This window comes from Eubalaena glacialis, chromosome 19, assembly GCF_028564815.1.
Source record: "Eubalaena glacialis isolate mEubGla1 chromosome 19, mEubGla1.1.hap2.+ XY, whole genome shotgun sequence".
Taxonomy (NCBI): domain Eukaryota; kingdom Metazoa; phylum Chordata; class Mammalia; order Artiodactyla; family Balaenidae; genus Eubalaena; species Eubalaena glacialis.
The window spans coordinates 57,013,255-57,038,693 of NC_083734.1; the positions used below are offsets into that span (position 1 = coordinate 57,013,255).

At 61.7% G+C, this 25,439-nt stretch overlaps 2 protein-coding genes across 3 annotated transcripts in view; one reads left to right on the forward strand and one right to left on the reverse strand.

Moving 5' to 3' along the window:
• The first annotated feature begins 5,807 nt into the window (after nucleotides 1-5,807).
• On the forward strand, nucleotides 5,808-17,849 carry GRIN2C (glutamate ionotropic receptor NMDA type subunit 2C). The gene is made up of 12 exons (XM_061175072.1): nucleotides 5,808-6,221; nucleotides 8,265-8,863; nucleotides 9,167-9,281; nucleotides 10,382-10,593; nucleotides 10,750-10,915; nucleotides 11,259-11,412; nucleotides 12,974-13,099; nucleotides 13,415-13,644; nucleotides 14,030-14,190; nucleotides 14,691-14,878; nucleotides 15,821-16,053; nucleotides 16,517-17,849. The coding sequence occupies exons 1-12, from the start codon at nucleotides 5,823-5,825 to the stop codon at nucleotides 17,615-17,617; spliced, it is 3,684 nt and encodes a 1,227-aa protein (XP_061031055.1). The 5' UTR covers nucleotides 5,808-5,822; the 3' UTR covers nucleotides 17,618-17,849.
• Nucleotides 17,850-21,694: 3,845 nt separating this feature from the next.
• TMEM104 (transmembrane protein 104) overlaps nucleotides 21,695-25,439 on the reverse strand; it is a 59,452-nt gene continuing 55,707 nt past the window's right edge. For both annotated transcript variants that reach the window (XM_061175735.1, XM_061175734.1), the window contains one exon: nucleotides 21,695-24,469. In XM_061175735.1, coding sequence (XP_061031718.1) covers nucleotides 23,709-24,469 — 761 coding nt within the window. In that variant the 3' untranslated portion in view covers nucleotides 21,695-23,708. The remainder of the gene's footprint in view (nucleotides 24,470-25,439) is intronic.

The following is a 25,439-nucleotide window of genomic DNA, read 5'->3' on the forward strand; positions in this document are numbered from 1 at the left end:
TCCGGGCAGCCTGTTTTCTCCGAGGTTGCACTTGGCCCCGAGTGTCCTATCGGGTCTGGTCTGGGGACACAGTCGTGGGGAGGGGAGAAGGGACGCGAGGGCGGGCAACAAGAGTCCTAGAGCAGCTCGGGAGCGGGCGGCGGGGTGGGCCGGCCGAGGCGGGCCGGGGCGGGGCGGAGGCTGCGGGCCCGCGCGGGTGGCGGCGGCGGCAAGCGCTCCGCCACAGCCGGTTGGCGAGCCCTGGAAGCCTGGGAGCGGCGCGCAGCCCAGCCCGGGACGGAGCCGGGCGCCGAGCGGGCCACTAGAGGGGCGCGGGGGGCGGGCCCGGCCCAGCCCGCCAGGCCGCGCCACGGGCACCGGCCCCGCGGCGCCCTAGCTCAGGCGCCCGCCGGGCTAGGACAGCACACGCCAGCGCGCTGAGCCGAGGCGCGGGGACATGCAGCGCGCGGGAGGCGGCCGGCGCGGGCTCTGGGCGCGGGCGCAGCGCCCCTTCCCTCCGGTGAGTGGCGGGCGCCGAGCCGGGGGCGCCAACTTCGCCGCCAACTTGGGGCTGGGCTCAGGCGCCGCGCGGGCAAGGACGGCGTAGACAGATGGCGCGGCACCGGGGAGAGGCTGGTGGGCGCAGGGAACCCCAGGAAGGGGGCGCCGGGGGACCGGGACCCTCGGGGACCGGGCCTGGGGTTTGGACCCGGGCGGGCGGAGAGGAGGTGAGGAAGAGAGGCCGAGGTGACAGGCGCGCGGCGGGCGCGAGGGAAGGACGCGGGCGAGGCGCCCAAGACGTTCGTCTCCTGGGTCGCCGAGCCCTCCAGCTCTTTCGCCCGGCGCCGCGGCACCGCAGGGGAGGGTGCGGTGCGGGGACGTGGGAGTCTGGGCTGCGGGCCCCGAAACTGTTGCTGCTGGAAGCCGGGCGGGGGCTGGGGAGCGGGGCTGGGAGCTGGGGCCGCGGCTGGGTTCGGCCAGAGCGAAGGGGGCTGGAGAGGGCACGGAGCAGAGAGGACGAAAGGGGGCTGTCGGTGGCTCCAGGAGCCCGGCCCCCTGCTCCCGGAGGTCTGCTGAGCACCTACCGCGCGCAGCTGCCTTCACACCCCCGCCCCTTCACCGGCTGTAAGTCCCCCAGGTCCTCCCCTCCCAGCTCTCCTTCGGTAGAGCGCTCCCTCCTCTGACCTCAGGAAATCAGCGTGGGCTTCGCCGGGTGGTGGGCTCTTCCCAAATGCTGGCCCCGCGCCCGGCGGACCCAGGCTCCGAGGAGGGGAAAGGAAGGGTGGGCGAAGAGGACCTGGGAGAGCCGAGAGCCCGGGTGCGCTGGGCCCTGGCTGCCCCACCAGCGTGTTGCTCTGGCCCCCCGGGGCTTCGACCAGGATCCCCGACGGCGGGGAAGGGGAGCCACTGAGCCTCCTGCGGCAGAAGGCGGTTCGTGCCAGGCCTAGGTGGGCAGGGCCAGGGCCATAGGAAGGCAAAAGCACCCAGTGGCCAGAAAATCCCCAAGGGTGCGTCCCACGGCCCATCCAAGGTCCTGCTGGGTGAGCGAAGGGGGAATTGCCGCGGGGCCCTGACGCTCACCCCACTTGTCCTAGCCCTGCTCACCCGTCGGGACTTCGGGCTCAGTCCCCAGCCCTCTGATAGTGGCACCGCCCTGGCTCGATCCGACCCGGGCTATGGAGAAACTGAGGAAAGGAACTTGGGCGGGGGCGAGGAGCTCGTCTGCCCCGTCTCAGAGCCCGTCTAGTTTCTGGCTGCGCCAGTCCGTTTCCAACCTGCTCCTAAACCCCGGTAGGAATTCGAAGAGGAACGTGAAGGGGACTGCGTAGGTCGGGAACCGGACTCCTGGGTTCGCCCTAGGGCAGGGCTGGGCTGGTACCCGCCTACAGCCCCGCCTGCCAGGCGAAGTCGGCGCCCCCCACCCGCGGGGCTTGGGGTGGCGACCCAGCTTGGGGCAGTGGGGATGGGGGCCTGGGAGCCGGGACCCCCGCAGAGGGTAGCAGCGAGGCGGGGGGCGCGGAGTGCGTGGTGCCCAGTTTGGCCGCCAGGAGGCGTGGCGCGGATCCCCGCGCCCGGAGTTGCCGCCGCTGCTGCCGCCGCATCGCAAGTGTCCTTGAGCCGCGGGTGACGGTGGCTCTCGCCGCTCGCGCCCCCTCCTCCCGCGGGGGGAGCCCGATGCCACGTTCCCTATGAATTATTTATCGCTGGCCTAAAAATACCCCGAACTTCACAGCCCGAGTGTAAGAGATTCCCCCGGGGGTTCCGGGAGGAGTCAGCTGGGGGGGGGGGCGGGTTCGTCTCGGAGGAGGGACACGTCGGTGACCGCGCCAGTGGGGGCAAGGTGGAGGGGTGGTCTTCTCCCCTGGCGCCTGGGTTCAGGTCTTAGCTCGGCAAAATGGAGGGAGGGAAACCCGACGGCAACGCCGAGGCCGCTCACTCGGAGGGCAGTGGATCCAGAGGAGCCGCGCAGCCGGGGTCCCTGGGCTCCCGGGAAACAGCGCGGTTGGTGGGTTAGGCCGACTCCTGGGACCGAGGCTCCCGGCCTAGGAGAGGGGGCGGCCATCAGATGTCTGGAGCGTGGGTGCGTGTGCACGGCCGCGTGCGGGAGCCTGCCTGGGACTGGGCGAGCGGGGGAAGAGAAGAGCCCTAGGCTCGCGCAGGTGCTGAGGCCGCTCAAGGTGATGCTGAGTGTCCCGGAAGTGTCACCATTGCCGCTCTCCGCCGGGCTTTTTGGCGGTCCGGGTGTTCATCAGATATTAACAGCACGTTTGTGAAAGGTGCGGACGGCAAGTGGGTGGGCAGAGGTCCTTAGGACAACAGGCCAGCATGGGGCGGGGGCATCATGGAGTGGGCAAATTCCTGCAACAGGGGGCAAAATGACGGAGGGAGCCATCGCAGGGGCATAGCCAGGAGCTCCCCAACCCAGGAGGGGGGGCTGGGGGGTGGGGGAGAAGGGCAACTGGCTTAGAGCCAGACCCAGACCCTCTGTCTTCTCACCCGTGTTTCCAGAGCCGCCAGGCACTAAGGCAGGTGCTCTGTGGGAGAGGGATTTAGGTGGGGCTCTGAAAATTCTGGAATTTGTCCTGTAGACAAGAGAGAGGCAGTGGGAAGAGAACATTGTAGCCTGAGGGAACAGCAGAGCAAAGCCCTGGGGATGATGACAGCGGGAGCTGTCTGGCCACCAGACTGGAGGGAGTGTGGGGTGCACGGAGGGGAGGACAGTTGGGGTGCGTGGGGCTCTGTCCATGGGACCCAGGTGTCTGGACTTCATTTGTGGGCACCAGGGAGCAGCTGTGCTCTTTGAGGAGGGGTGCAGTGGCCAGAGGACTGTTTCAGGCCAGTGGGGCAGGCGGGGGTGGGTGGATGGGAGGCGGAGAGGTGGGAGGCCAGGGGGAGGCAAGTGGGAGATTGGATCAGGCCAGGGCTCGGGGATGACCTCCTGCCTTGCGGGGGAGGCTGGATGCCACGTGGTGCTGAGACTCTGGAGCCTGAATCTCTTGGAATCTGCCCATTGCTATTTGAAGCTCAGAGACTGGCCTGATTGGGGCCCCTCCCTCCAGGAGCATTCCGCAATCCCTCCTGGGGAGAGGCAAGACCTGCACCAACTTCCTCTCCTCCTCAACTCCAGTCCTGGAGGACACCTTCCCAGCAGAGAGAGTTTCTAGGGGCAGTTCCCCCCCTCGGAGTTGAGGGAGGACCTGGGTCCTTCATCTAGAGTCACGTGGTCCAAAAGAAACAAAACGAGAGCCACATGTAGGCACATTAGAAAAAGGAAAAAGAAAAGTGAAATGAATTCTAACACTATATTGTTTAACTCAATGTAGCTAAAATATTTCTTCAACATGTAATCCATATAAAAATATTAGTGAGAGATTTTCTTTTTGTAATACAAAGTCTTCACTCTCCAGCGTGCATATTACACTTCACAGCATACCTCAGTTTGGACGAGACACATTTAAGTGCCCAGTAGTCATACGTGACTGGTGGCTGCTGTATTTGACAGCACGGTTCTAGCGCTCAGAGCTGGGAGGCATAAGTGGGGGAAGCTTCGGGCTCCCCAGAGGACGGGGAACCTACAGAGGTGGGCAGAGATGAGCACAGAGAGGCCTTGCAAAGGAAGAAATGAGCCCGACTGTGCTCTTTGCAGGTGTGATTTGAAATCCCTGATTGGAGGTAGTGGTGGGCACGGCACGCTTAGGTTCCCACCCTAGAATCACACGCCTCCGGGCTGACGTTCTAAGTCAGTGTACCGGGAAACCATACACAGGGGGAGATTTCAAGGGCACAAAAATGAGCACTCCCCTGCCAAAAATCCTGTCTTCTCATTTTGAAATGAAACCAAGCCCAGCCTGGTCACCATTTGGCTCTCCCCTGTTCAGAAGTTTCACTGGGGATGTGATGGAGTTGGAGAGGGTGGCAAAGCTGTGGCCGATGGCCAGCTGGGAGGGAGAGCTGCATCCATGGGTACCATTCACCGGTGTGGCTGTTTGTCCAAAAGCAATGACGTTTGTTTCGCAGGGATACACGTCAGGCCCTTGGGGAAGGTTAAAAAATCCCTCACACCAGCGACGGCCTAGGGTGGCAGGTCATGTGTGAGATACCTCGGGGTTTCAGGTGACCCCGAGCCCTGAACAAATCAGTGGTGACACACTCCTGCTGTGGAAGAGCTGCTACTAATTGAGGCCACGGAGGGTAGAGTAGGGATATCCAGTGCCCAGGAGGAGGGGGCTTTGTGCCAAGTAGGATTATGAAGGGCGGGGCCCTTGGGGATGTTAGATTCAGTTTAGGATGGAGAAGGTGTGTGTGTGTGTGTGTGTGTGTGTGTGTGTGTGTGTGTGTGTTACAAGAGCTGCCTTCCTTTACCTGGCTGTGGGGCTGTCACCTATAGGATAAGGATACTGATAACAGTGGTTAGCCCTCCCACTGCTGTGAAGTAGGTCCTGTGATTACTGCAGGCAAGAAATCATGGCTCAGAGAGGCTAAGCAACTTCCCCAAGATCACACAGTTAGTAAGTGGCAGAACTGGGACTTGAACTCAGGTCTCTCTGACTCATATCCATGCACTTGGTACCAGGTTAGCATTTTTTTTTAAAAAATAAATTTATTTATTTATTTTTGGCTGCTCTGGGTTTTCCTTGCTGCGCCCGGGCTTTCTCTAGTTGTGGCGAGCGGGGGCTACTCTTTGTTGTGGTGCGCGGGCTTCTCATTGCGGTGGCTTCTCTTGTTGTGGAGCACAGGCTCTAGGCGCACGGGCTTCAGTAGTTGTGGCACGCAGGCTCAGTAGTTGTGGCTCGTGGGCTCTAGAGCGCAGGCTCAGTAGTTGTAGCGCACGGGCTTAGTTGCTTCGCGGCATGTGGGATCTTCCCTGACCAGGGCTTGAACCTGTGTCCCCTGCATTGGCAGGCGTACTCCCAACCACTGCGCCACCAGGGAAGTCCCACCAGATTAGCATTTGCTGTGAACCTTCCTGGGTCAGAACCCAGATGGATGAGTTTCCAAAGGTCTGGCCTTTCTAGCCAAGCCTGATGTTCAACAGTAGAATGGAAGTAGTGAGCACCTATTCTGGTCACGTTCTTCCCAGGTCCTGCCCTCTGGGCTGCGCTTGGACGCTCAGCTAACCTCTCTGTCTCTTTCTCTTTGTCTGTCTGTGTCTGTCTGTCTCTCTCCCCCTCTCTCTGCCTCTCTTTGTGGAGGGAGGTTTCTCCCTCTTCTCTTTCATCCTCTGGGTGTGTGTCCCTCTGACTCTGGCCTTTGCCTCCTCTCTGTCATTCATCTTTTCTCTCCGTGCCTCTGTCTCCCTCCCTGTGCCTATCCTGGTCTCTCCGCAGGACCCTCCAGTGGACATGGGTGGGGCCCTGGGGCCGGCCCTGCTGCTCACCTCCCTCCTCGGTGCCTGGGCAGGGCTGGGCCCGGGGCAGGGCGAGCAGGCTGTGACGGTGGCCGTGGTGTTTGGCAGCTCGGGGCCACCGCAGGCCCAGGCCCGTACCCGCCTCACCCCCCAGAGCTTCCTGGACCTGCCCCTGGAGATCCAGCCACTCACTGTGGGTGTCAACGACAGCAACCCCAGCAGTCTTCTCACCCAGATCTGCGGGCTCCTGGGCACTGCCCGGGTCCACGGCATCGTCTTTGAGGACAACGTGGACACCGAGGCCGTGGCCCAGATCCTCGACTTCATCTCCTTCCAGACCCACGTGCCTATCCTCAGCATCAGTGGGGGCTCTGCTGTGGTCCTCACCCCCAAGGTGCCCATTCAAAGTCATGTCCCTACATCCCATGAGCCTGGAGCCAGGCTGGGGCTGGGGGAGAGGGGCTGAGTCTGGGCCAGGGAGACACTTAGGTCCTGGGAAACTGGGATTGGGTGGGCCCAGCAAGGGGGTGAGGGCTGAGGGAGGCATGGGTGAGGGAGGAGAAGGCTGTGGGAATGATGTTCCTATGTTCTAGAAGATAAACTTTCTGAGCTGCTTTCACATTTGTGTCTGGATGAGGGATGGGCAGGTACCAAACCCACCTCTGGTTCTGGGGCAGCCCTCGCCCACCTTCTCCCTGTTTTTCTGGCCTTCCGTGGTCAGGCTCCAGGCCCAGAAGTGCAGGGCCAGGCTGGGTGTGGGATCTGATGTAGCTGGCCTGCAGGGGAGAGCATCCAAGGGCAGGTCACGCCCTTGCTGTCCTGTGGGGAGAAAGTTCTAAACACACATTCACCAGCAATCACAGCTGGGATCCTAGTCCTGAGGGAAAAACACAGGATGCCCCGAGGGAGTCCAGTGGGACCCCTTCTGGGTCTGGGGTTGGTCAGAGAAGGTCTCCTAAGAAATGACACCTAAGCCGAGACCTGGAGGATGAGGGGGGTTGACAAGGTATGTGTGTGGGGTGGACTGGGGGAGAGTGTCCCAGGCGGAGGGAGCAGGTGGTGTGAACACCCAGAGGTGAGAAGGAGCACAGAGTTTTTGAGGAACAGAGAGGAGCCTGGAGAGGGAGGTGAGGTCCCAACCACACGGGAAGACATTTGGGTTTTGCCCTAAGTACGTGAGGAACTGAAGAAGGTGTTGAGGGGAGACTGATCTGATTTGCCTTTCTTTTATGATTATATTTTTATTATGGGGAATTTCGAGCATACATAAAAGTAGAAGAGTATAATGACCCCATGTATCCCGTATCCAGCCCAGGCCAACCATGCCTCATCCTTACCCCCACCCACTTCTCCTCTTCTGTTTCATTGTGAAGCAAGGCCCAGACACAATATTTATTCCATCCATAAATACTTCAATACACATCTCTAGATGATAGGACTTTACAAAATAATAAAACCACCATACATCATCACATCTAAAAAATAATAAAAATTCCTTAACATCATAAAATATCCAGGCAGTGTTCAAATCTTCCTCATTGTCTCATAAATGTTTATTTTTATGTCTGTTGACTTGAATCAGGAGCCAAATTAGGTTCCCACGTGGCGATTGGTTGGTATGACTTAGGAGTCTTCCCTCTCAAGGCTCCTCCTCCATCTCTCTCTTTTTTCCTTGCAGATTTGTTTGTTGAAGGAACTGGGTTACTTGTCCTGTAGAGTTTTCTCGGAGTTGCTTTTTTAAAAGATTGGGACAGTCGCAGTGTGGTGAAATCTTGGAGGGGCTGCAGTGGCAGCAGGGAACCCACAGCTAGGAGAGGCTTGCGCTAGCCCAGGCTCGATCTTGCAGTGTCCTGGGCGTTTGTGGTGGCAGAGGCAGTAGAGAGGAAGAATATTCTCATCCCCAGGGCCCCACAGAGGATGGTGCTTTCCCAGTTACCTGTGGGCCTGACATTAGCTCTCGGCACGGTGGTTCTCCACCCTCACAGTGCTTTAGAAAAGTACAGACACCCAGTGTACCATTTCTAAGATTCCCATTCAGTTGGTCTGGACTAGCGGGCTCAAGAGTCACCTGAAGAGCTTGTTGAAATACAGATTCCCGGGCACCATCCTCAGGGATTCTGATCCAGCAGGTGTGCACTGGGCCCGAGAATTTGCATTTCCTACAAGCTCCCAGCTGCCGCTGCTGGTTTGCGGTCCAGCCTTGGTCAGGCACGAATATTTAAAAAATCTCTCCAGGCCATTCTAATGGGCGGCAAGGCCTGGGAACCACGTGCGGGGCGGGCGGGCGGGCGGGAGGTTATCGCGAGACTAGGGCTCCCGGGACGCCCAGCACCTTCCGACGCAAGGGCGTGTGGGGGTTGACGGAGGGGGTGGAAGTTGGGGCGGGGCGGGACTCGGCTCGCCCCGCCCCCCGCTCAGGCCCCACCCCTCCCCCTAGGAGCCGGGCTCCGCCTTCCTGCAGCTGGGCGTGTCCCTGGAGCAGCAACTGCAGGTGCTGTTCAAGGTGCTGGAGGAGTACGACTGGAGCGCGTTCGCCGTGATCACCAGCCTGCGCCCGGGCCACGCGCTCTTCCTCGAGAGCGTGCGCGCCGTCGCCGAGGCCAGCTACGTGGGCTGGCGGCTGCTGGACGTGCTCACGCTGGAGCTGGGCCCCGGCGGGACGCGCGCCCACACCCAGCGCCTGCTGCGCCAGCTCGACGCCCCGGTGCTGGTGGCCTACTGCTCGCGCGAGGAGGCCGAGGTGCTCTTCGCCGAGGCGGCCCAGGCCGGCCTGGTGGGGCCCGGGCACGTGTGGCTGGTGCCCAACCTGGCGCTGGGCAGCACCGACGCGCCCCCCGCCGCCTTCCCCGTGGGCCTCATCAGCGTCGTCACCGAGAGCTGGCGCCTCAGCCTGCGCCAGAAAGTCCGCGACGGCGTGGCCATCCTGGCCCTCGGCGCCCACGGCTACCGGCGCCAGCACGGCACCCTGCCCGCCCCGGCTGGGGAGTGCCGCGGCCACCCTGGGCCTGTCAGCCCTGCCCGGAAGGCCTTCTACAGGTGGGCACCTGCCCAGGGCATAGGATGGCCACGAGTGGCCGTGAGTTTGGGCTCACTGGTCACACCTCCCACTAGGTGTGTGCCTGGGGCCAAGTGACCTCACCTCTCTGGGCCATTGTTTCTTCATCTGAGAAAAGAGCGGGGTGTGAGGGTGTGGTGAGGATCTCGGGGGTCAACACAGGGAAACAGAACAATAATTACACAAATGCTACCTGTTGGTGGCGGTGATGAGGCAGAAGATGGGGGAGGGCACATCTGGTCCTGGTCAGGGCTAAGGGGACCCTGGCTTCTCCCCCCTCGCAGGCACCTGCTGAATGTCACCTGGGAGGGCCGGGACTTCTCCTTCAGCCCTGGTGGGTACCTGGTCCAGCCCACCATGGTGGTGATCGCCCTCAACCGGCACCGCCTCTGGGAGATGGTGAGAAGGGGGTGAGCCCAGGGGCCCTCGGTATCCTTTCATTTTATCCCCCCCTCTTGTCCCACAGCTGAGCAGAGAGTCCCTTCTGTCCCTCATCCAGCCCCTCATCCTTCAGGTCTCAGCTGAAACATTTCCACTGAGAAGCCTTCCAGGTCCCCCAGGGGGTCTGAGGCAGCCCTGCTCCGGGCTCCCACAACACCCTTCACTATAGAACTTATCAAGCACTCTTATTACACAGTCCTGCCCCTGGAGGAGTAACCCACAGCTGTGCTGGCTAGACGGACACGTAAACAAATAGAATCTGGGGAGGTCAGTGCTTAAGAAAAAATGTTTGCAAAGCATTATGGGAGTAGAGAGGAGGGGCAGAAATTAGTTCTGCCTTCAAAGGAGGAAACTAGGGAAGGCTTCACAGAAGTTGGGACATTTGGGCTGGGCTGTGGATGGTTGAGTAGGAGCCCATCGGGAAGGGATAGTAGCCTGGTATAGACTGAGGGGAAGGAGGGTTTAGAGTTTTTTTGTTTGGGTTTGGTTTTGGTTTTGGTTTTTGCCATGCCACGCAGCTTGTGGGATCTTAGTTCCCCGACCAGGGATTGAACCAGGGCCCATGGCAGTGAAAGCGCCGAGTCTTAACCACTGGACTGCCAGGGAACTCCCCTGGAGCATTTTTAAGTGATGCGTTTGGAGGTGTGGAGACTGGGGAAGAAGGGTAGGGTGATGGAGATAAATTGGACCCGTGAAGGGCCTTGAGTGCTGGGCTAAGGACTTTACGTGAAGCTTGGGGGAATGAGTGCGGTGTGACAGGCTCGGGTCTGGGCTTTAGGAAGATGCCGTGAGCCAGCAGCAGTGTGGAAGCTGGACGGGAAAGTGCGGGGACCAGAAGCCGGGGAGGCTGCAGGGATCCCTCCCCTTGCCCAGCCCCTTGCCCCGACTCTCCTGTTCTCCAGATGCTCCCGCCCCAGGCCCTGCTTCGTCCTGCCCCAAGTGACCTTAGGTGTGGTGGGGGGATTCTTGGTCCTGGCAGGCCTCGCCCAGAGGCCCCACCTATAGCGTGGGCTTAGTGGGGCTGAAGGTCCCGGGCTGAGGCCGGTCACCCTCTGCAGGTGGGGCGCTGGGACCATGGTGTCCTCCACATGAAGTACCCGGTGTGGCCTCGCTACAGTGCCTCCCTGCAGCCCGTGGTGGACAGCCGGCACCTGACGGTGGCCACGCTGGAAGAGCGACCCTTTGTCATCGTGGAGAGCCCCGACCCTGGCACAGGCGGCTGCGTGCCCAACACTGTGCCCTGCCGCCGGCATGGCAACCACACCTTCAGGTCCGCGAGAACACCCGGGAGGCCCAGTGTGAGCCGTGTGCCACCGTGTGATGGCGGGCGTTGTGTGTGTCTTATGCTTGGGTATAGGGGTGGGCGTCCACCCGCCAGGCTGGGAGGAGCTGCTGGCTCTGACCCCTGCTGGTCTCTTGGTGGCAGCAGTGGTGACACGGCCCCCTACACCAAGCTTTGCTGTAAGGGCTTCTGCATCGACATCCTCAAGAAGCTGGCCAAGGTGGTCAAGTTCTCCTACGACCTGTACCTGGTGACCAACGGCAAGCATGGCAAGAGGGTGCGCGGCGTGTGGAACGGCATGATCGGGGAGGTAGGCCCGCCCCCAGGCCACCTGAGCCTGCCCACCTGCCCACCTGCTGCCCTGGGCCCCATCCATCCGTCAGCCACCTCCCTATGTTCCTTAGGTATTTCCTCCTGTTCTGGGGATCAGTCAGGGTGGGACCCAGGCCCAGCTCCGAAGGGTCTCCGAACTGGCAGGGGCACTGTGCTGGCACCAATGATGACCCCTGGGGTCAGTACTGAAAGTGGAGCTCTGAGGACCCAAGTGGGAACAACTGAGTCAGCTGGTGGGTGCTGGATGCGGGGCTGGGAGGGGAGTGGGGGAGTCCTCCAGCCTGCGGGAGCCCCTCCTCTGATCCGGGCCTGACCCCCAGGTGTACTACAAGCGGGCAGACATGGCCATTGGCTCCCTCACCATCAATGAGGAGCGCTCCGAGATCGTGGACTTCTCTGTGCCCTTCGTGGAGACGGGCATCAGCGTGATGGTGGCTCGCAGCAACGGCACCGTCTCCCCCTCGGCCTTCCTGGGTGCGGCTCGGGGTGGGCAGGGATAGTGCAGAGGGGCCCACGAAGTGGATGTGTGGAGTATGGGTGGAGATGGGGAGCTTGGGGTGGACCCTCAGAGGGCAGCACTGCAGCCTTGGGTGCCTTGGAGGTTAGCCAGAGGCCTGAGCTATAATAGGTGAGTAGAACGGAGAGGGAAGAGGTGACGTCCAGGTTCAGTCCTGAGCCTGGGTGCTTGGTAAGGGCGGGGGATGGGGAGAACGGGGTAAAAGGTGGTGCCATCGTGAGGGACAGGAAAACCAGGAAGGCAGGCTGCCTTCAGGAGGTGCCTGGTGGGCTGGGACATTGTTTTTTGTTTTTTGTTTCATTTTTTGGCCTCATGGCTTGTGGGATCTTAGTTCCCTAACCAGGGATTGAACCCGCACCCTCAGCAGTGAAAGCGCAGAGTCCTAACCACTGGACCGCCAGGGAATTCCTGGGCTGGGACACTGGGACAAAGGGAGAAGATTCACGGGGAGTTGGAGGAGCCAACCCAGAGCATGGGAAGCCGGGCTAGTGTCTGACTTGATTAGGAATTCAGCATTTCTTGGGCAGCTCCCTTGTGCCAGGTCCCATGCTAGGTGCTGGGATCCGGCCATCGTCCTGGCCTTCCCAGAGCGCCCAGTCAGAAGTTCAGGTGGGACTTGCAGTGTGGGATGGTTCAAAGAGCCCTGAGGACAGGTGAGCCTCTCGACCAGGAGCAGAAGAGGGAATCCCAGGTCTGCCTCTTCCTGCTGTGTGGCCTTGGGCAAGTCACTGAACTTCTCTGAGCAGGGTTCCTCAGCCACAGGGAAGGCAACAAACTCCACTTCGCAGGATGGGCATTGTATCAAAGGAGCAAATGCTTTGGGCAGTAATGACTTCTCACTCAGGGAGACTGAAATGATTTTGTCAGAAACCTCAGGTCGGTCTCCCCAGCCCCTCAGGCCTCGGTTTCTGTGTCAGTAGGATGAGGGGTAAGACTTGGCTTCAGAGCTCTGATTCCAAGCAGCTCACCCATGCTGGGCCCGGGCGGGGGTGGGGGTGGGGGGAGTTCCAGACCCAGGAGCGTGGGCAGCGGTGCTGGCGGCGAGGAAGGAGAGGAGGAAAGCAGAGGGCCTGCCCCTGAGCTTGCTCCTGTGGCTTTGGGGGGCCACCCTCAGGGGCTGAGGGGTGGAAGAGGTTGCAGGCAGGGGCAGGGAGATGGGAGAGGAAAGGGAAAGAACATGGGGTGCTGGCCCTCTTTTGTGAAAGGAAATGGGGGGAAGAGGGAGAATGAGAGCCAGGGGAGATGTGGAATCAAAGGGAGGTTTCCTAGGTTGGGTGATGGGTGATGGGACCCTGGCCCAGGGCAGATGGAGGGGAGAGACCAAGAATGCTGGGGAGCCTGACCTCCCTGGGGGATGGCGTCTCTCCTGGGGCTCCACTGCTCTGAGAGTCAGAGACCCCTCAGCTCAGTCCACGGGGCTGATGACCACATGGCCCCACCTGTCTGCACCCAGAACTCCTGAGCTGTTGGGGGGAGAGACAGTGCCGACGCCTCTCAGCCTCCTCCCTCTGTTCCCAGAGCCCTACAGCCCTGCCGTGTGGGTAATGATGTTTGTCATGTGCCTCACCGTGGTGGCCATCACCGTCTTCATGTTCGAGTACTTCAGCCCCGTCAGCTACAACCGGAGCCTCACCAGCGGCAAGAGTCAGCTCCCACCTGGGCCTGGGAGCAGGGGCAGGGCTGGAACTTCCAGGAGGGGTGGGTTCAGGGCCAGGGGGGCATCTCAGAGAACGCCCCGTGGGGGAGGTCCCTGGCCTTCAGACAGTATGCAGGGGGCCAATCAGATACATGAGAGAGAGAGAAGCAAGGTGAGTTGACGTGCCCGGGGGTGGGGATGGCCGGGGATGGGGTCTCCACCCGGGACAGAGCGGAGCCAGGAGCCGTGGAGTCGGGTGGGCTGAACCTGATCCCCTCTGTGCCGGGCAAGAGGGGCACCAGTGTCCCCCCTTTCACCCCCAGAGTCTGGGGGCCCGTCCTTCACCATCGGCAAGTCTGTGTGGCTGCTCTGGGCACTGGTCTTCAACAACTCGGTGCCCATCGAGAACCCCCGGGGCACCACCAGCAAGATCATGGTCCTGGTCTGGGCTTTCTTCGCCGTCATCTTCCTTGCCAGCTACACTGCCAACTTGGCCGCCTTCATGATCCAGGAGCAGTACATCGACACTGTGTCTGGCCTCAGTGACAAGAAGGTTCTGGAGCCCCAGAGGGTGCTGTTGGAGGGTGGGGGGATGCCGCAGCCAGGGGCAGGCCTTGGGTGGGACACAGGACAGTTGGAATCAGTGGAATTTGAACTGGAGGCGGGAGCAGGAAGAAGCCGGGGAGCCTGGGGAGGAGGGGGCTGGGGACGGGGACGGGGAGAGACGGCTCAGGTCCATGGACTAAGTGGCCTTGAGTAAGTCTCTCCCTGTCCCGGCCTCAGTTTCCCCATTTGTAAAACACAGGCGTGGGCTGGACAGTCTCTAAGACCATGCTGCGCTCGCTATTCAAGTCCAGACTAGGGGGATGGGGTCGGGGCTGGGGGCGCCTGGAGGGTCGGAGGAGGGGTTATGAATGGCGGCTGCCCTCTGCGCGCAGTTCCAGCGGCCTCAGGATCAGTACCCGCCCTTCCGCTTCGGCACCGTACCCAACGGCAGCACGGAGCGGAACATCCGCAGCAACTACCGTGACATGCACACCCACATGGTCAAGTTCAACCAGCGCTCAGTGGAGGACGCGCTTAGCAGCCTCAAGATGGGGTGGGTCCGCAGTCCTGCACCCACCCTCTGACTGTCTCTACCCACGTGTCTCCCCGAGAGACCCCAGGTGGGACGGTGAGACTGGGTTGCCATGTAGGACCCCCGGGGAGCGGAGGAGGAGGTCTTGGGGCAGAGTGAAGCTTGAGGACGCCCACCAGAGCCCAGAGACGCAGCTGTGGTATTGACCAAGGTTCAGCCTTGCCCTCAGGTGTTGGTTGTGACCTTCTTAGGATCTTTAGGGGCCTGGAGGGCAGAGAGGGTGTGTCCTCTGGGGGCAGAGTGTCCCCTGGCCTCTCTGAGGAGGAGGGTAGGTGGGGTTCCAAAGCTGTGGGAGGGGGCTTCTCTGCACCAGGACCCCAGAGAACTAGAGAAGGCTCTGCCCATCCATCCCTCCTGGGTGGTGGTCAGTGGGCTCACGTGGCCCAGACCCCTGTCAGGCTCCAGGTTTGGTGCCCTGTACCCCACTTGATCCCTGGCCTGAGGGCTTAGCCTGTCCCCAGGAAGCTGGATGCCTTCATCTATGACGCTGCTGTCCTCAACTACATGGCGGGCAAGGACGAGGGCTGCAAGCTGGTCACCATCGGCTCTGGCAAGGTCTTTGCCACCACCGGCTATGGCATCGCCATGCAGAAGGACTCCCACTGGAAGCGGGCCATAGACCTGGCGCTCCTGCAGTTCCTGGGGGACGGTGGGTGCAGCCGCTGATGGGGGCTGGGGCGGGTCCCAGGTGGGCCACAGAGCCCGTGGTCGGGACAGCTGCCCGATGGCTGGTCAACATCTCCACCAGTGTCCTCTGAGTGCCCAGGGCCGGCGGGCACAGAGAGAGGTCTCTGGGGGTGAGAGGTGGGTGCAGTGGCTGGGTGCGGGGTATTAGGAGCAGCTGGATGGAGACGTGGGGAGGGATTGGTTTGCCGGGAGGGAGCAGGAAATAGCTGGGGAGTCCTTGCAGGATGGGAAGATGGGCCACACAGTGGAGGTTGGGGGCATCTGAACTCCTTTACTTTCCCCCAAGACCCCTCCCCTCCATTGCCATCTTGAGATGACCTGGGGTAGTGCCAACAGCCTGCCTAATCCCAGAGCCAGAACCCAGGTTTGCCTTGGTACCCCGGGGGCTCACATGTGTGAGCGGTCCGGCTGGGCTGCCCCAACACCCAGAGACAGCTTTGAATTTAGAGTCCCAACCCTATTAGATAAATAACTGTCTGGTTTTCCATCAGTGCCATAGAATAATGCGAGTGATAACAATGAAGGTGCTTGCAGCCTCCTTGGGGGCCTAGGCCTTTTGTCTCTGTATGCCCAGCTCCATGCCTGGCATGTAGGTGATCAATAAGTATTTGATGAATAAATAAATGATAAAATTTATGCAGTCAACAAGCCTTTGCTGGGCATGTGGAGTGTGGGCTTGTGGGAGGTGGGCATGTCAGAGGCTGGCATTCCCCCCCCAGCTCCCACTCTGCTCTCTTTCTTTCCTGCTCATGGACACCCCCTCCCCCCATCCTCCCCTGCTGGGCTGGATCCCTGTGTGGTCCTACAGGGGGGTGGTACCCTGGCCCCAGACCCCTCCTCACTCCAGGCTTGGGTGAGCACCGGAAGGGTCCTTCCTGAGCCAGGTGTGCCTCGCCCCCACCAGGGGAGACCCAGAAGCTGGAGACGGTGTGGCTCTCGGGGATCTGCCAGAATGAGAAGAACGAGGTGATGAGCAGCAAGCTGGACATCGACAACATGGCCGGCGTCTTCTACATGCTGCTCGTGGCCATGGGGCTCGCCCTGCTGGTCTTCGCCTGGGAGCACCTGGTCTACCGGAAGCTGCGCCACTCGGTGCCCAGCGCGTCCCGGCTGGACTTCCTGCTGGCCTTCAGCAGGGTGGGTGCCCACTCCACCCTAGACAGGCCCCAGCTTTAGGGGCAGCAACCCAGCTAAGTCAGAGCTGGCCATGGCCCCATTTACAGATGTAAAAACTGAGGTCTGGAGAGGTGGCATGGCCTGCCAGCATCACACAGCAGGTGAGAAGCAGAGCCCTTTTCCAACAGGCAGGGCAGGACTTTGGAGCCAGGCTCACCGGGGTTCGAGTCCTCACTGCCATTTACAAGCTGTGTGACTTTAGGAGGAGTTACCCTCTTGGTGCCTCAGAGAGCTCCACTGTAAACTCTCCCAGCAGCACACAGTAGGCGCTTAACAAATGTTAGTTACTTCCTGGGGCTTAGAGACACCTGGGTTGATGCTTCCCACCTGGGCGTGGGGCGTGGGGCGTGGGGCGCGGGGCGTGGGGCGGTCCCGGAAGGGCGGGCGCCGCTCACGCCGTGTCGGTCTCCTGCCTCCCGCCCAGGGCATCTACAGCTGCTTCAGCGGGGTGCAGAGCCTGGCCAGCCCCGCGCGGCCGCCCAGCCCGGACCTCACCGCCGGCTCGGCCCAGGTCAGCGTGCTCAAGATGCTGCAGGCGGCGCGCGACATGGTGACCACGGCGGGCGTGAGCAGCTCCCTGGACCGCGCCACGCGCACCATCGAGAGCTGGGGCGGCGGCCGCCGTGCGCCCCCGCCGCCCGCCTGCCCCAGTCCGCGGCCGCCCACCCCCGGCCCGTCCCCCGAGCCGAGCCCCACGGGCTGCGGGCCGCCGGGCGGGGGCCGCACCGCGCTGGGGCGTAGGGCCCCGCAGCCCCCGGGCCGCCCCCCGACGCCCGGGTCCTCCCTACCCGACGTCTCTCGGGTGTCTGGCCGGCCGGCCTGGGAGGCGCGGTGGCCGTTGGTGGCCGGGCGCGGCGGGCGGCACCTCTCGGCCTCCGAGCGGCGCGCGCTCCCGGAGCGCCCTCTGTCGCCCGAGCGCTGTCACTACAGCTCCTTCCCTCGAGCCGACCGGTCAGGGTGCCCCTTCCTTCCGCTCTTTCCGGAGCCCCCCGAGCCCGAGGACCTGTCGCTGCTCGGGCCGGAGCAGCTGGCCCGGCGGGAGGCTCTCCTGCGCGCGGCCTGGGCCCGAGGTTCGCGCCCGCGCCACGCTTCCCTGCTCAGCTCGGTGACCGAGGCCTTCGCCCGGCCCAGCTCGGAGCCCTCCCGGTGTGCCCGCCCGGCCTGCGGGCGCTGGACCCAGGCGCAGTCGATGCGGCTGCCGTCCTACCGGGAGGCCTGCCAGGAGGGGGTGTGGGCAGGGATCCCCCCCTGGCCGCACGGACAGCACGCCTGCCTCCACGCCCATGCCCACCTGCCGCTTTGCTGGGGGGCTGTCTGCCCTCACCTCCCACCCTGTGCCAGCCACGGCCCCTGGCTTCCTGGGGCTTGGGGGCCTCCGGGGCACAGGGGCAGGACCCTGGGGCTGAGCACAGAATACAGGGACACTGGGGGGCTGGAAGAGGTCAGCAGGGTGGCCTGTGGGGTGCACGGCTTCCCCCGACCTTGCACCTGGAGGCGGATCTCCAGCTTGGAGTCAGAAGTGTGAGGTGTCAGATATTCTGGTACCTGCTCAGCTGGATTCTCCGCCTGGCACTGCCAGCATTAGGGGGTAGGTGGGCTTGGGCTTTTCTGGCTTCTGCCATGAAATCCTGGCCATGGGAACCCAGTGACAGATGATGTCTTCCATGGTCAGCTCAGCGACCTCAGCAGCCTCAGGTCCTGGTGTGGGCTGGGCTTTTGCTGTCTTCTTATGCAAATCACTTCCCACCTGGCCTGGAGTCACGGGGAGCAGTGAGGTCTCCCTGCCCTGCTGTGAGCCAATCCCTGGTCATGGCTTCTGGGGGCTTGGTGTGGGAGCATGGAGGCTGGAGCTCGGGGTTGGGGCAGGGCGGTCCTGCTCCTGGCTCCAGCTGGCTGGAGTTTCTTCTCCTCAGAGTGCTGGGACATTAAACAAACCTTTTACAACCCACTGGTCCTGGCTGCCTCATTCTGCATCCCTGGAGGGGGCACACCAGAGCTGGTAGGCAATAGGAGCATCATGGGCGTATCCCAGATGGGGTGTCTGCCTAGAGCAGGTGGGCAGCTCCCTTTGTGGAGTATCCGGGAGGTAAGGCTGAGAGAGGGCTCCAGGCAGCAGAAGCCACTTGGTATTCAGTGCCAGCTCCCGCCCGCCCTGGTGCCAAATGAGACAAATGTGCTCAGCACGGGGGCTCTGGTGGTGATGGATGGAGCTCATCCTTCAATCTCCTTGAAAAGAAGGGCTCATGCCAGGGGCTCTGGGGGTTCTGCCCTGCCAGGGGCCCCCATGGGAGCCTGACAATGTTATGGTGGAAACGGCGGAGGGAGGTCTGTTGTGGGGAACCTGCTGGGCTCTCCTGGGCCCTGGCCAGCTGTGTTCACCCTGTGGTGGCTGTGCAGGGCTCGGACTGCCTGCTGGCTCTGGAAGCCTGGCATGGGTGGCTTCCGGGGTCAGGCACGGCTCAACCTTGGGAGGGAAAGATCTCCAGGTCAGAGAATCTGTCCCACATCTCAGTTCTCTGTCCTCCCTCTGGGGCTCTCAGCCCCACCTCCTTCCTCTGTCACATGTCACTGGCTGTGAACCATCTAAAAAGATGGCTCTTGCTTACCATTTTCAACGCTTTCACTTCTGTGATTACATTTAGCCCCACAATGACTAAAGCAAGCCAGCACTCCTTCCATCCGTTCCACAAACACGGTGAGCATAATTGGTACCGTTAGAGCCTTTTCTAACTGTGAGCCTGTGAAGTCCAAGGCCTTGTTGTCCCCGGCAATTTGGGTGAAGCAGGGCAGAAACTTAACTCCATGTAGTAGGGGAGGGGGCTGGGGAGGGCAGTGCTGGATGCCAGTACCACGTGCGGCCACGGCCCAGTGCCCTTACCCACACGGCTCCTTGCTGGCTCCCAGGAGGCTGGGTCCCCTCTCCAGTCTCCAAATATTCCACTGCTGGGGCTGGAGCCATGAAAACTGGAAGTTTTTTTGTTTGGTTTTAGGGGTGAGAGCCGCTGAAATGGTAGAGTGGCGGAAATTGCCAGTACCCCTCCGTTCCTGGCTGGAGGGCCTGACAACCGCAAGAATGGGTGCCCCCCCAGCCCATTATAGTCAATTTCACATTCTCTGCCCCATGGATTTTCACGGATCCAGGTCCAGGATCAGGGGGCTCAAAAACAGGTTGTGAGTGTGAGTCTAGGGGGATGCTAGAGGCCAGTGCCGCAGAAGGGAGCTTGACCTCGGTTGCAGCCACTGGAGGTGAGAGGGTTAACTGCTGGCCACCAGCCCCTGGACCTGAGCTCCCTGGGTCAGGGTCTGAGCACAGCGCTGGGTGGAAGGCTGCAGCAGGTGACGCCTGGAGGAGTTGTGAAGTCCAGGCTGCTCTCTGCTCACTCTCCAAGATCATTAATAACCAAGAACTGGAAAGATAATTAAGAGCCACGTGTGGAGCTGAGCCTGCTGCCGACTGGCTCTAAGGAGGGGCCAATCCTGCTCCTGGGGCCGGGCTCCTGGCCGCCTTGCTCCTTCTCTAAGAATGTATTCTGAGGAGAAGCGAGTCCCATGGGGAGTGCGGGCAGGAAGGATGCCTCCTGCCCCTCTGCGGGAGGATCGAGGAAGGGTCCTGCACTATCAAGGGGAGGACAGAAAGCCTGCAGGGGAGGAGGGAGCCGGCTGTGTGGGAGAGTGAAGCCACAGATGTTCAGTCATCACACACAAGGGTGTGACGGTGTACCACAGCCAGCTGAATCCAGACACCAGACACCCAAATGCTGGGTTTTTTTTTTATTTTGGTGGGACACAGGGAGAGGCCTTTGGTCACATCTCAGCAGAAGAAGTTCCTACTGTCTTCCCCCGTTCCCTCCTGCTGCTGCCATCGCTGTGTTTCTTCCTCTGTCTTTACTGAGTGGCTCATGGTCCACACCACCTCTTTCCTGGGGCCCATGTGTGGGGAGGGGGCACGATGCCCTCACTTAGGATACTTGAGCTTCAGTCTTGGCTCCAGCTTCAGTCTTGGCTCCAGAGCTCCACAGCCTGGCCTGAGTGTGGCTCTGTGACGGGGGAAGGCTGTCCTTCAGTTTCCTAGGGAAGTTGGGGGACCAGAGACCACCCCCTCCCCAAAGCCCTAAAGAATTCAAGTCCATTTCCCGCTTCTGAATGGTGGCAGGCGGTTGCTCGCAAGAAGCCTCTTGACTCATCAGGAGGCTATGAAACCGGTTAGGTGCCTGAGGACCCAAACCAGGGGTCTTCAACTAGTCTAGAGGTATGTGGTACACGTGCAGTATGGCTGGCAAGGGACAAGGGAGCTGGGCTCAGTACCTAAGAGCTTTATTGAACACTTCTGTGTCAGGTACTCAGAACTTTAGCCCCATGCGGGTCAGTGACGCAGGTACTATCCTCCCCATGTTACAAAGGACAGGAGGGGAGAGCACGGGGTTTGCTGCCTGCAAGTGGCAGGTCCGACTCCTCGGTCTACGCTCTTAATCCGCAAGTTATGCCACCACGGTCCACGTGGAAAGTGCCCAGCACCGTGCCCGCACACACCAGGCACTAGTAGATGTCACTTCCCCCTTTCTCCAATCGACACCATGAGCCCCAGGCCCCGGGGAGAAGGGATCGTGAAGCTCCCTCCTGCAGCTCTGGATCCTGGTTGCCGAAGAGCCAGGTGTCAGCCCTGATCAGGGACCCGGTCCCTAGACAGGCATGGCCTCAGCCTTCGCTGGCCCAGTGTCACACACACGCCAGGCTCTTCCCCTGGGCTGGTTCCCCATGAGGTAGGGGCAGCCCCTGCCCTCCCCCCACTCTGACTTTAGCCTCTGCCCATTGCTGAGGCCGCTCCTGGTCCCCATTTGGCGGGAACAGGTGTGTGTCTGAGGGCCTGGCGAGGTGCCCGCTGCCCACCTCCCACCGCTCAGCAGTGCCTCCTGGCCTGTCACCCGCCATCTGTCCCATCCATAAGCCCGCAGTCATCTCTCTGGCCTCAGGTGTGGGAACAGCCAGGAGCCGCTGGCGCGAGGGCACGAGGCTCCAGCGCTTCGGCAGGGAATGAGACAGAGAAGGCTGCCTCCCACCTTGACCTGGCCTGCCCTCGGGGCCAGTCTGGGGCAGTGCGGGTGAATGGCGTCGGGTGGAGCCTGCTGAGTTTATGTTCTCCTCCACAGCGACACTTGTACCTGGGCCAGGTTGGGCTGGCATCCTCTTCTGGCTTCCCCACCACAGACCACAGGGCCCATCGGCAGAACGGAAACCATGACCCAACTGGCCCACCTCCGCAAACTGATGTAAAAACTCACAGGCAAATGTGCTGCATGGGCAAGGTGAACAAGCATCACCTGGGAACGTCTAGCTGTCAGGGTCCTCGCGCCCCCTCCCCCAGGCCATGAGCAGTAGAGAGGAAGTTGACCCCATTTGACCTCTAGCACGACAGACAGCAGGCAAACACCAAGGAGCAAAGGAACCCAGTGACGTGGTCACCTCCGGCCAGTTCCTTCCAGGACTGTGGTTACCCAGCTCGGAGGTGGAGGGGAATGCAGCCATCCGGCTCCACTGCTGCGTGGCTCCAGACTGCCACATAAATCAAACTGGCTTTATCATGCTAGTAAATTTGTGTCCAAAATTTGGATTGGAGCCTGAGGCGGCGGGATGATTTAATTTGCTTTGTCCTTAAGCAAGAGGGGATGTAATTGGAGAAGGGTAAGTACAGATGTTTTAATTGAGTTTTCAGCAAACAGCCCGGCAGCTCCAGGCGGGGTCGAGCCACGGGGGGCGGGGCCTTGTGGAGGCCCCGCCCACCCCGCAAGGCCTCCTGGGAAGCAGCCACGATGGCAAATGGGGAAGAGGCGTCCTTCTTTCACGAGGATGGAAAATAACAATACGCCGGATGAGCTGTGAGAACTGAAGATGTGCGGCAAAAGAGAGACAGCAGATCGCGGCCGATTAGGACACGGGACTCTCACAGGCCGGGGCTGCCAGGGGGCCACAGGGGAGGGCTGGGGCCGCCTGCGGACTCCCCATGTTCTTGCAAATCCCATGTCCCCCTGCCCTGAGACTACCGTGGGCCCCAGGAGACCTGGCGTCCTCGCTCTGTCCAAAGTTCGATGACGGTGAGATGCAGGGGGGAGGCTGCAAGGGGTTCCCTGGAGAGCTGAGGAAGGCACTGAAATCAACGGAGGGAGGGGGAAGGGCCGAGACCCCATCCCAGAGGCTGCTCCTGGTCGAGCTGCTCTGGGCTCCAGGACAAGTGGGATTAGGCCCAGGGCCGGGGCCACACGAGGGAGGGTCAGGAGGAGCCCCCAGGCCCTGAAGCAGGAGAAGGCACATTGAAAATGCAGAGTTCTTTAGGGTCACCTGTGCCTCGAGGAAGGCGGGCCCAGCAGGTGCATGCATGATTGCTGGGGGGAGGGGAGTACGTGGAGCTGGTGAGGTGCCCGGGAACCTGGCCCTCCTTCCATGGGAATGGTGGCCGGGGCCCCGTCTCACCCCACAGCGCCCAAGGGACACGGAGAGTGTGAACGCTGAGCACCCACAGCTCGGCTCCGGAGGGAGCCACCGTTGGTGATGGAGCGGGGGCAGGGCCGGGGCACCCCCACAGCTGCGCTTTATTCAGACTGAAATGTAAATGGTTAGGGTTTTGCTGGAGTCTGTGTATGGGTTTCTCAGGGTTTTTTCTGTAAGGTAAGAACTTCTGCTCCATGTGCTGGGGGGCAGGCCCAACCTCTCTCACAGGCTGGGAACCACGGGCTCCATGCCCGGGGCGCTCCCAGGCCACTGCGGTGACAGCTGGGGGTAGCTCCCCTCTGGTGGCCCTTGTACGCTGCACCCCCCCCCCCCCCCACCGCCAAGAAGCCCGAGGCTCCCTTTCAGGAGTCGCGAGCTCTGGGCTTTAAACCCTGTGCGTGGACTGCTGTGCCCGTGTGGAAAGCCTGCTCCCACCCGCTGCTCCGGAGTCATCATGGGCTCCGGAGCCCAGGACAGGAGCTGGCGCCCACAGCAGGGCCCTCCCAGCTCTGGTCTGGGGGCCCTGGTGCCAATTAGCACTTACGGTCCTTGTCGTCAGCTGGCCAGGCACTCCCCTAGGAGAGGCACTCGGCACCTCCAGGCCCGGTGGGAAGGTGAGCCCTGCCAGGCCCAGTGGAGAGGAGGGGTAGGGCCTGGGGTTGCCCTAATGGAGATTTCCCAGACAAGGATGCAGGAGGGACTGGCAGAGCGGGGTAAGGGGTGGGAGGACACGTGTCTGGTATAAATAGTGGCAGTGCCAGCACTGCGTCTCCACCCTTCCGGGGGAAAGAGCCCGCCCTGGTGGTGGGGTGTGTGAAAGCAGAGGGCTCGATCCCAGTAACCAGTCCTAGAATCTGGGAGCAGCCGTGTGCCCCGGTTGTGGGACTCGGCTGGCTGGGGGCAGCCCCAGGCAGGAGGACCTGGAGGAGGGTGACCCCGGCGAGTGAGGCGAGGTGCAGACTGTGTGGAATCCTGGGTGGGGAGGAGCCCCCCAGCTGGAGGCGTGGAGGGTACCCTCCAAGAGCCCGCGCCTTGCCTGCCCCACGGAGACCTGGGAGGCAACTAGCACTTGGCCCTGCCAGCGGGGAGGGCGGGTGGCCCCCACCCCTCTCGTCACCAGACTTGTCCTGCCATCAGAGCTTAGTCTCGCTGAGGACGATGTTGGCGGTGACAAAGAAGAAGCAGGAGAAAGCCCAGAGCAGCACAAAGCCCACCCAAAAGGTGTGGCGGAAAGGGGACCCGTGCTTGTTGAGTGTCCCGTAGCCGAAGGCCAGCTGGGTGTCCTTGCGGCAGAGGTACACCAGGAAGGCGGGGATGACGTACTGGATGCCCGTGCCCGCGTAGGCCCCCGTGATGCCCACCAGGGACTCCAGGTCGTGGGTGCAGAAGGCCACCAGCACAGGGGGCAGCAGGGTGATGGTGGGGAACACCACGCGGTCCACCACCCAGGGGTATGTGCCCCCCTCTCGGTGGAAAAGCGTCTTCCAGTTGTTGCGCAGGGTCACGGCGATGATGGGGAAGTTGGTGCTGATGGTGAAGACGGGGAAGAGGCCCAGGAAGAAGCGCACGGCGGCCAGGCCCACGACATCGCAGCGCGCAAAGTTGAGGGTGTACATGTCCAGGAGGCTGTCCCCGCGGAAGCAGAAGATGGCGGTGAAGGAGAGGAGGCCGTAGAAGGCCAGGATCAGCACGTAGTCCAGGAAGACCAGGCGCGTGAGGTGGCGCTTGGAGGAGACGGGGGTGACGAGGGACGGCAGGGAGTGCTGGCACATGAAGGAGTAGACACACACGCCGAACAGGTTCCGGACCCCGGAGAAGTCGGCCAGCGGCGGGTGCCCCTCCCCACGCCCATGCCCGATGCGGACCAGGGCCAGCACGATCATGACGGTGAAAGCTGGAAAACAGGAGGGGAGTCAGCCAGGGAAGGAGGGGCAGCCCTACCTGGGACAGTCTCTGGTCTGGGGGCGCCTGCCGAGGGACCCGAGCCCCATGAGAGAGAACCATTAAATTCCTGTGGCCGTGAGGGTCACACTCTGGGGCAGGTCAGCAGTGGCTGCTGCTGCCAGGGACATGCCGTGCACGCCCCACGCCAGCAGGTGAGGGAAGGTGTCTGGAGGTGAGGGCCGGGCACGACAGGGGGGCTGCACGGGGGGGGGGGTGGTGTCAGCAGCGGAGCCACGCGCTGTCTTCTCAGAGGAGTGCAGGCTCCTGGCCAGGCACTTCCCGGCTCCCTTACCGGCCCCAGGGGTCTGGGGGTTGGGGGGTTTCCTGCCAGCTTCCTGATTCTCCTTTGGCTTAAAGAACGTGTGTCTGAGGAGCAGGGGTGGAGGGGTAAGGGGCACAGAGCACTTGGGAGGAGGTGTCCTCCTGGGCCAGGGCACCTGCTAGGGACAGCTAAGGGGCGACAGTGAAGAGTGCGGGCAGGCACTCAGGGGCCAACACCGGGAAGGAAGGTACCTGGGGTCACTCGAGGGAAGAAATGGCACCAAAGCTCAAGGCCGGTGGGAGCTGAGTCCAAGGCTGGAGGCCAAGGGCATGTGGCTCTGTTCTCCTGGGCCTGGTGGCACAGGCAGGAGGCACAGAATTACAGGGAGTAACTCTGACCCGGGTTTGCTGCAGAAGCGGTAGGGGACCCATGATCTATCTGTTCAGAGCAAACAGAGCTCCAGGCTGGCTGCACCTCTTACAGCGGCCCTCCTGTGGGTCTCATACCCAGAGCCGGGCTTCCCAGCCGGTGCTCCCAGAAGACAGACATACTTCCAGATCGAGCAGTCTCTCTCTGAGTCTCTGGCTTCTTGCATCTGTTATCCAGATCTCCCAGAACTGCCACCCGTAGCCACTCGGCACACCCAGGGCCCACCGGT

Bases quoted from the DNA above. Each gene is read 5' to 3' on its own strand.
- GRIN2C (XM_061175072.1), top strand. From the start codon at position 5,823: ATGGGTGGGGCCCTGGGGCCGGCCCTGCTGCTCACCTCCCTCCTCGGT. The intron at 6,222-8,264 runs GTGCCCATTCAA...CCCTCCCCCTAG, and splicing joins CTGTGGTCCTCACCCCCAAG to GAGCCGGGCTCCGCCTTCCT. The intron at 8,864-9,166 runs GTGGGCACCTGC...CCCCCCTCGCAG, and splicing joins GCCCGGAAGGCCTTCTACAG to GCACCTGCTGAATGTCACCT.